Source organism: Eretmochelys imbricata, chromosome 23 (assembly GCF_965152235.1).
Source record: "Eretmochelys imbricata isolate rEreImb1 chromosome 23, rEreImb1.hap1, whole genome shotgun sequence".
NCBI lineage: Eukaryota > Metazoa > Chordata > Testudines > Cheloniidae > Eretmochelys > Eretmochelys imbricata.
The window spans coordinates 17,199,563-17,209,479 of record NC_135594.1 but is presented as its reverse complement, the minus strand read 5'-3'; the positions used below and the strand labels follow the sequence as shown (position 1 = coordinate 17,209,479).

Genomic DNA, 9,917 nt, shown 5'->3' with positions numbered 1-9,917 from the left:
TCCCGCCCGCCCACCCCAACGGCGCCTTCACCCTCCTGCTCCCCGCCCACCCCCCAACCCAACGGCGCCTTCACCCCCCGCCCCAACGGCCCCTTCACCCTCCGCCCCCCGCCCACCCCCCAACCCAACGGCGCCTTCACCCTCCTGCCCCCCGCCCACCCCCCCAACCCAACGGCCCCTTCACCCTCCTGCCCCCCGCCCACCCCCCAACCCAACGGCCCCTTCACCCCCCCCCCGCCCGCCCCGCCCACACCAAGCGCCCCTTCACCCCCCCACCCGCCCCAACCCCCAACCCAACGGCACCATCACCCCCCCGCCCGCCCACCCAACGGCGCCTTCTCCCCCCCCCGCCCACCCAACGGCCCCCCCCGCCCACCCGCCCACCCAACGGCCCCTTCGCCCCCCCGCCCGCCCAGCCCCCACCCCAACGGCGCCTTCTCCCCCCCCCGCCCTCCCGCCCACCCAACGGCGCCTTCACCCCCCGCCCGCCCACCCCCCAACCCAACGGCACCTTCTCCCACCTGCCCCCCCGCCCACCCACCCCCCAACCCAAAGGCGCCTTCTCCCACCCGCCCGCCCCCCACCCCAACGGCGCCTTCACCCTCCCGCCCACCCCCCAACCCAACGGCGCCTTCACCCGCCTGCCCCCCGCCCACACAATGGCGCCTTCACCCCCGCCTGCCCATCCCCCACCCCAACGGCACCTTCAACCACCCACCCACCATGGAAACGAACATGAGGGGGCAGCCTGTGGGGGACATGGGGCTCCCTGCTACGTGGCCAGACACTCACCAGACAGGGCTGGGCTTGGACCTTCCCTTCCCCTCACTTCCCTAATATGGTGGGACCCTCGAGCCAGGTGGCCTGGATCAGCCTCCCACAGGGGGCTGGCTGGGCTGGATTCGCTCCAGAGAGGGACAGGGAGCACTGGTGCCGAAGAGCCATGGGCCTCCCTGTCCCGGGGTCCCCGGGCGATGCTCTGACCTGCTCCCCACGAAGCCGGGCAGGACTCTGGGGGAGTCTCCTCTCGGGGAGCAGCCTGTCTGCAGGACACACAGCTCCCCCGGCTTCCCCTTCCTGGGTCTGACCCCGGAGCCTCCAGCCTCCTCTGCCCCTCCCTGCGCTTCCCCCAGCCAGTCTGCCCAGGCGGGGTCCTGGGGGGGCCAGAGGGTCCTATCCCCCAACTCCGCAGTCAGACGGGACTCTCAGCCAGCCGGGGAAACAGAAGGTTTATTAGACGACAGGAACAGGGTCTAACACAGAGCTTGTAGGTGCAGAGAACAGGACCCCTCAGCTGGGTCCATTTTGGGGGGCCATGAGCCAGACACCCCGTCTGCCCTTCACTCCATGTCCCAGCCAGCCCCAAACTGAAACTCCCTCCAGCCCCCCTCCCCTGGGCTTTGTCCCTTTCCCGGGCCAGGAGGTCACCGGATTCCTTTGTTCTCCAACCCTTTGGCTCTCACCTCGCAGGGGGGAAGGGCCCAGGCCATCAGTGGCCAGGAAACGGGGTGTCGGCCATTCTCTGTGTCCAGACCCCTGCACACACCTGCCCTCTAGGGCTCTGCAACGATCCTTCCCCCTTACTCCACCCCCTAGAGACTTAAGAACTGCCTAGGGGAAACTGAGGCACTCCCACAGTATTCAGAGGAAACATTAAGAACAGTCCCACTTCGTCACACTGCCCCGGTGCAACTGTGTGGGGGCCTTCCCAGCCTGCTAAAGGGGTCACTCCTGGGAGACTGGCTCCAGGCCAGGGCAGAGACTAGAGCTGGTGGATCCGTCACGCCCTGTAAATCCCACCACCCAACAACTCCTATATTCATCCATCCTGCAGCTCGGCCGGTGCCCCTCACTCCCGACCCGCAGCCCCTGCCAGCCCAGCCCTGCCCCCCCAGCCCTGCCGGTGCCCCTCACTCCCGACCCGCAGCCCCTGCCAGCCCAGCCCTGGGCCCCCCAGCCCTGCCGGTGCCCCTCACTCCCGACCCGCAGCCCCTGCTAGCCCAGCCCTGGGCCCCCCAGCCCTGCCGGTGCCCCTCACTCCCGACCCGCAGCCCCTGCCAGCCCAGCCCTGCCCCCCCAGCCCTGCTGGTGCCCCTCACTCCCGACCCGCAGCCCCTGCCAGCCCAGCCCTGCCCCCCCAGCTCTGCCGGTGCCCCTCACTCCCGACCCGCAGCCCCCTGCCAGCCCAGCCCTGCCCCCCCAGCCCTGCCGGTGCCCCTCACTCCCGACCCGCAGCCCCTGCCAGCCCAGCCCTGCCCCCCCAGCCCTGCCGCTGCCCCTCCACTCCCGACCCGCAGCCCCTGCCAGCCCAGCCCTGGGCCCCCCAGCCCTGCCGGTGCCCCTCACTCCCGACCCGCAGCCCCTGCTAGCCCGGCCCTGCCCCCCCCAGCCCTGCTGGTGCCCCTCACTCCCGACCCGCAGCCCCTGCCAGCCCAGCCCTGCCCCCCCAGCCCTGGCAGTGCCCCTCACTCCCGACCCGCAGCCCCTGCCAGCCCAGCCCTGCCCCCCCAGCCCTGCTGGTGCCCCTCACTCCCGACCCGCAGCCCCTGCCAGCCCAGCCCTGCCCCCCCAGCTCTGCTGGTGCCCCTCACTCCCGACCCGCAGCCCCTGCCAGCCCAGCCCTGCCCCCTCAGCTCTGCTGGTGCCCCTCACTCCCGACCCGCAGCCCCTGCCAGCCCGGCCCTGGGCTCCCCCCAGCCCCGCCGGTGCCCCTCACTCCCGACCCGCAGCCCCTGCCAGCCCAGCCCCTGCCCCCCCAGCCCTGCCGGTGCCCCTCACTCCCGACCTGCAGCCCCTGCCAGCCCAGCCCTGCCCCCCCAGCCCTGCCGGTGCCCCTCACTCCCGACCCGCAGCCCCTGCCAGCCCAGCCCTGCCCCCCCAGCCCTGCCGGTGCCCCTCACTCCCGACCCGCAGCCCCTGCCAACCCAGCCTGCCCCCCCAGCCCTGCCGGTGCCCCTCACTCCCGACCCGCAGCCCCTGCTAGCCCAGCCCTGGGCCCCCCAGCCCTGCCGGTGCCCCTCACTCCCGACCCGCAGCCCCTGCTAGCCCAGCCCTGGGCCCCCCAGCCCTGCCGGTGCCCCTCACTCCCGACCCGCAGCCCCTGCTAGCCCAGCCCTGGGCCCCCCAGCCTTGCCGGTGCCCCTCACTCCCGACCCGCAGCCCCTGCTAGCCCAGCCCTGGGCCCCCCAGCCCTGCCTGGTGTCCCTCACTCCCGACCCGCAGCCCTGCCAGCCCAGCCCTGGGCCCCCAGCCCTGCTGGTGCCCCTCACTCCCGACCCGCAGCCCCTGCTAGCCCAGCCCTGGGCCCCCCAGCCCTGCCGGTGCCCCTCGCTCCCGACCCGCAGCCCCTGCTAGCCCAGCCCTGGGCCCCCAGCCCTGCTGGTGCCCCTCACTCCCGACCCGCAGCCCCTGCTAGCCCAGCCCTGGGCCCCCAGCCCTGCCGGTGCCCCTCACTCCCGACCCGCAGCCCCTGCTAGCCCAGCCCTGGACCCCCAGCCCTGCCGGTGCCCCTCGCTCCCCCCGCTGGTTGCTCGGTGTCTGGGTGGCTCATTCGCGCATTGAGAGCAGCTGCTGGGAACTACCAGGGCAGCTGAACGCGCCTGCTCCGGGGGGGGGGGAGGGGGCAGCACACAGGGGGCTGCGGGGGCCAATCCTGCCCTGGGAAAAAGGGAGAAGGGATTGAATCCCAGCAGAGCAATGGGCCCATGGACTGCAGGATTGGGGGGGGTGATGTGTTGCTCTAACCACTAGACCCCACTCCCTTCCCCGAGCCAGGGAGAGAACCCAGGAGTCCTGGCTCCCAGCCCCCACCTCCTCTGACCCACTAGCCCCCACTCCCCCCGGCCCCAAGCCAGGGAGAGAACCCAGGAGTCCTGGCTCCCAGACCCCCCTGCTCTGACCCACTAGAGTGGGGCCAAGGGATCTTTTCTTTTAGTGACCTCAGAACGTCAGGGTATGAATTTTTCCTCCCACTGGAAATATGGCACATTCATTCCTTAAATGTGACCAGCCCCCACCCTGTGCCCCAGCACAGCGCCCCCCAGCACCCAGCCCTGCCTGCCGGGGAGAGCACCCCTCACCGAGCCCCCCAGCTCCAGCACCCCCTAGGTTAGGTCTGGGGCTCAGTAGAGCCAGTCTTGGGGGAGCTGGATTCCTCCGACCCCTGAGCCATTCTTACCGCCCTTGCCAGGTGTTCTGTGATAGACGCCTGCTGGCTCCGGCACATTCCCCCTCTTGCTCCATCCACCCCTGCCCCCTCCCTGCCGCTTCTGGGGACCCCAGGGACCCCCACTTCCACTCCACACCCAGCCTGGGGGTCATGGAGCATGGGGGAGTCCGGGCCCTGCACCCCTCTTCCTGGGATTCACCGGCACTCTCTGCCAGCCAGGAAAACGGGAGGTTTATCAGACAATAGCGACACCGTCCAAAACAGAGCTTGTGGGTACAACCAGGACCCCTCAGTCAAGTCCTTCTGCGGGAGCAGGGAGCTTAGACCCCAGCCCTGGGGTTCCCTGCGTTCCTCCCCCCAGCCCCAAACTGAAACTAAACCCCCCCAGCAGGTTCCCTGCTGCAGCCTCCGTCCACATTCCTGGGCAGAGGTGTCACCTCCCCCTCCCCTTCCTGGCTCAGGGGACCGGCTCTCAGGTCTCCCCTCCCCAGGGCACATTCCCAGGTCAACACTCCCCCCCCTGCTGAGTCACATCGTCACATCTCTCCCCCCTTCGAGACCGAACTGAGCGGGGTCACTGTGACCAGTGACCTGGGGAAGTTCGGGGCCCCCTCTCCGGGACAGCGCGTCCGCTATCAGGTTGGCCCTTCCCTTCACGTGGACCACGTCCATGTCGTAATCCTGCAGGAGCAGGCTCCATCTCAGGAGCTTGGCGTTGGCTCCTTTCATCTGGTGCAGCCAGGTCAGGGGAGAGTGGTCGGTGTAGACGGTGAAGTGTTGCCCGAAGAGATAGGGCTCTAGTTTCTTGAGGGCCCTCACCATGGCCAGGCTCTCCTTCTCGATGGCCGCGTAGTGTTGCTCCCGGGGTAGCAACTTCTTGCTCAGGTACACGATGGGGTGTCTCTCCCCCTTTTCATCCTCCTGCATTAACACCGCCCCCAGTCCCGTGTCGGAGGCGTCGGTGAACACCACAAAGGGCTTGTCAAAGTCTGGGTTTGCCAGGACTGGGCCACTGACCAGAGCCTCCTTCAGCGCCCGGAAAGCCTCCTGGCACTTTCTTGTCTGGCTTCCCCTTCTTGCATAGCTCAGTGATGGGGGTGGCTATGGCGCTAAAGTGGGGCACAAATCTTCGGTAGTATCCTGCCATCCCAATAAAGGCTTGGACGTGCTTTTTGGTGTGGGGAGCGGGCCAGGCTCTGATCACCTCCACCTTGGCTGGTTCCGGCTTTAGGCGGCCGCTCCCCACCCGATGGCCCAGGTAAGATACTTCCGCCATCCCCACCTTGCACTTCTCCGCTTTTACAGTCAGCCCAGGCCCCTGGAGTCGGTCCAGCACTTGTCTAACCTGGGACACGTGGTCCTCCCAGGTCTGGCTAAAGACACAGATGTCATCAATATACGCCACGGCAAAACTCTCCATCCCCCTCAGGAGCTGGTCCACTAGGCGCTGGAAGGTGGCCGGTGCTCCCTTGAGGCCGACAGGCAGGGTCAGGAACTCATAGAGCCCCAGAGGGGTGATAAAGGCCGATTTCAGCCGGGCATCTGCATCCAGCGGCACTTGCCAGTAGCCCTTTGTAAGGTCCATGGTGGTAAGGTACCGAGCTCCTCCCAGCTTGTCTAGGAGCTCGTCCGGCCTGGGCATGGGGTAGGCATCAGATACAGTGATGGCATTGAGCTTCCGATAGTCCACACAGAACCGGACCGACCCATCCTTTTTGGGGACCAGCACCACCGGCGAGGCCCAAGGGCTGGCGGATGGCTGGATCACCCCCAAAGCCAGCATGTCCCGGACCTCTCTTTCCAGGTCCTGAGCAGTTTTCCCTGTGACTCGGAAGGGGGAGCATCTTATCGGCGGGTGCGACCCGGTCTGCACCCGGTGGACAGTCAGATTAGTGCGTCCAGGCTGGTTGGAAAACAGCTGTCGGTACGGATGCAGCACCCCCCTGACCTCAGCTTGCTGGGCAGGGGTTAGCTGATCCGAGAGGGGAATTGTGTCCATGGGGGAACCAGCTCCAGTCCCAGGGAATAGATCTACTAAAGGGTCATCTCCCTGCTCTTCCCACTGTCCACACACGGCCAACACCACATTCCCCCTGGCATAATATGGCTTCATCATATTCACAAGGTACACCCGGCGGTGGTGCGCCCGGTTCGACAGATCCACCACATAGTTTACCTCATTGAGCTGCTTGACAACCTTGAAAGGGCCCTCCCAGGCGGCCTGTAGTTTGTTCTTTCTCACGGGGATGAGAACCATCACCGGATCCCCGGTGGCGTAGGCCCGGGCCCGCGCCGTGCGGTCATACCAGACCTTCTGCTTCCTCTGGGCTCGGGCCAGATTCTCCCTGGCCAGGCCCATGAGTTCAGCCAGTCTCTCTCGGAAGATCAGGACATACTCCACCACTGACTCTCCATCGGGAGTGGCCTTCCCCCTCCCACTCGTCTCTCATCAGGTCCAGGGGGCCCCTCACCCTCCTGCCATATAACAGTTCGACAGGCGAAAATCCGGTAGACTCCTGGGGCACCTCCCTGTACGCGAACAGCAGGTGAGGTAAGTACTTGTCCCAATCCTGCGGGTGCTGGTTCATAAAGGTTTTCAGCATCATCTTTAGCTTCCTATTGAACCTCTCTACCAGCCCACTGGAATGGGGGTGATAAGCTGAGGCCCAGTTGTGCCGGACTCCACATTTCTCCCACAAGCACCGGAGCAGGGCCGACATGAAGTTGGAGCCTTGGTCTGTCAAGACTTCCTTGGGGAACCCCACTCGGCTGAAAATGGTCAGGAGCGCATCGGCCACGGTGTCTGCTTCAATGGAAGCTAAGGGCACTGCCTTGGGGTAGCGGGTGGCAAAATCTACCACCACCAGAATGTATTTCTTCCCCGACTGGGTCGTCTTGCTGAGAGGTCCCACGGTGTCCATGGCCACCTTCTGGAAAGGCTCCTCTGTGATGGGCAAAGGCCTCAAAGCCGCTTGCCCCTTGTCCCGGGCCTTCCCCACCCTCTGACAGGGGTCACAGGACCGGCAATACTGCCGGACCGTGGTAAAGACCCCGGGCCAGTAAAAGTTCTGTAGCAACCTCTGCCGGGTGCGCCGGATTCCCTGGTGCCCTGCGAGGGGGATGTCATGGGCCAGGTACAGGAGCTTGCGGCGATACTTCTGGGGGACCCCCAGCTGCCTCCTGATCCCACAGGACTGTACTTCCCTTGTGGGAGCCCATTCTCGGTACAGGAACCCCTTCTCCCACAGGAACCTCTCCTGGCAGCCTCTCCTCATGGTCCGTCCCACACTGAGGTTGGCCAGGTCCCTGAGCTTCCGCAAGGAGGGATCTTTCCTCAACTCGGCCTGGAACTCAGCGGCTGGGGAAGGGATGGGGCCCAGTTCCCCCTCAGTGGCCAGGTCTGAGGCCTCAGCCTCTCTGAGCCGTGCCCCTCGGCGCTCCCTCCCCACCAGGGTAGGGTCCTGCATCTCCGGTGTGGTACCCTCCCCAAGGTCAGGGTGCAGTGCCCCTCGCCGGCTCTGGCTACGGGTCACAACCAGGGCGATCTGGGGCTTGCTTGGCCAGTCCTCTAGGTCTCCCCCCATCAAAACTTCTGTGGGCAAATGGTGGTGCACCCCCACATCCTCGGGGCCCTCCTTGGCCCCCCATTTCAGGTGTACCCTTGCCACGGGCACCTTAAATGGGGTCCCGCCCACCCCTGTCAGGGTCAGGTAGGTGTTGGGCACCACCCGATCTGGGGCCACCACCTCGGGCCGGGCCAGCGTCACCTCCGCGCCCGTATCCCAGTATCCATTGACCTTCCTCCCATCCACCTCCAGGGGAACAAGGCACTCTCTCCGGAGGGACAGCCCCGCGCACGATTGTGAAGACCCCCGTCTGGTTGGGGACAGGAGTCTTGGAGATGGCTGGCCACCACTCCAGCTGCTCCCAGATCCTCCCCAATCTGGGTCAGGAATCTGTTCCTTCGAGCGGTCATCCTCCTCCAGCCGCACGATGAACTGTGCCTTGGTGAACTTCCCAATGCGCAACCCTCTCTTTCTGCACCGGGTTACGGTGTCCTTCTTAAGGAGACGGTGACAGGCCATCACTCCGCTCCCCCCAAGTTGTTGTGGACTCACAGGCCTGTGTGCTCTCAGCTCCCCACGGTTTCCAGGGAGAACCCCTAGTGTGCCAGCCCTTCTCGAGGTCACCCCCTCTTTGCCAGGGTCGAGCGGCAGACTCCTCCGGCCCTGGGACCACTCGCTGCAATCCCCCGGGGGACCCTATTACTGCAAAAGTCCTTCTCTCTCCCAGGGCCAAGCCGCAGGCTCCTCCGCCCCAAAACTGCTCAGTCCCCAGGGAGACCCCATTACTGCACAGTCCTTCTCGCTGGTCACACACTCCCAGGGGTTAACCGCCCCCCGAAACCGCTCCTCTCTGAGCCTTCAGCACGCCTGGTCCCCGTCAATCCCCCTGTTTTACTGTTCCCCAGTCACTTACTGCAGGAACTCCCATCCACGGGGTGCAGTACATCCCACCGCTGCCACCAGTTGTCACGGAGTCCCCGGGCGATGCTCTGGGCCTGCTCCCTACGAAGCCAGGCAGGACTCTGGGGAAGCCTCCTCTACCCAGTACAAGAAGCTCACACAACTTCCACCATGCTGGAGCTGACCTCGGAGATTCAGCATCCCCGTCCACACTGTGCGCTTCCGCCCGGGCGGGCTCCTGGGGAAGCCAGAGGGTCCTGCCCCCCAACTCCGCAGTCAGACGTGACTCTCAGCCAGCCAGTAAAACAGAAGGTTTATTAGACGACAGGAACATGGTCTAACACAGAGCTTGTAGGTACAGAGAACAGGACCCCTCAGTCAGGTCTGTCTTGGGGGGCAGGGAGGTCAGAGCCCCATCTGGGCCCCCCTCCATTTCTCCAGCCAGTCCCAAACTGAAACTCTCCCACCCCTCCTCTGGCCTTTGTCCCTTTCCCGGGCCAGGAGTCACCTGATCTCTTTGTTCCCCAGCCCCTTCAGTCGGCACCTTGCAGGGGAGGGGCCCAGGCCATCAGTGGCCAGGAGACAGGGTGTCGGCCATTCTGCGTGCAGACACCATCACACTGGCCCCCTAGGGCTCTGCGAGAATCACCCCCCTGATCCCACCACCTAAATACTTAAGAAAGGCCTAGGGGAAACTGAGGCACCCACCCAGTATTCAGAGAAAACATTAAGAACAGTCCCACTTCGTCACACCTCTGCGCCCTCTCCCGGGGACTCTCACGTGCGAGGGCAAAGTACAAGAATTTCTGCCCCTTGCAGGGGGAGACAGAGGAGGTGGAGGAGCTGGGTGGCTCCATCAATCGCCGTGAGCCCCCGATGGGACGCGGCTGCGACACGCCAAGGGAAACCGGGACGTTCGAGTGCCATGCCTGGAACCCCATGTCTGAGACGAGCCCAGAGCGGGCCGGGTACAGAGAACGGCGGGGCCGGGAGCCGATCTCCCGAGGAGGGGGTTCCTGGGTTGGGCTGAGAGGGGCTGGCCGCCCCCCAGGGATACGGGGGGGGGGAGTTAAGGAGACGCTGGGATAAACTAGCCAGGGACCCGCCGAGGCAAGGACAGGGAAGGCCAGGATGGGGAAGACGGGTCTGACCCTCAGCAGACGGGGGAGGGGGGGCAGATGGAGCTAGGGCAGGTTAGGGAGGGGACAATGCAACGGGAGGGTCTGGGAGAAGCTCCCCCGCACGGCCCAGGACCCTTCCCCCCGATGCTCCAAGCTGGGAGG

General features: G+C 65.9%; 1 protein-coding gene across 1 annotated transcript in view; it reads right to left on the bottom strand.

The window, feature by feature from the left end:
• ATP2B3 (ATPase plasma membrane Ca2+ transporting 3) overlaps nucleotides 1-9,575 on the bottom strand; it is a 59,526-nt gene extending 49,951 nt beyond the window's left edge. The window contains exon 1 of the mRNA XM_077840222.1: nucleotides 9,416-9,575. Coding sequence (XP_077696348.1) covers nucleotides 9,416-9,575 — 160 coding nt within the window. The remainder of the gene's footprint in view (nucleotides 1-9,415) is intronic.
• Between the last annotated feature and the right edge of the window lie 342 nt (nucleotides 9,576-9,917).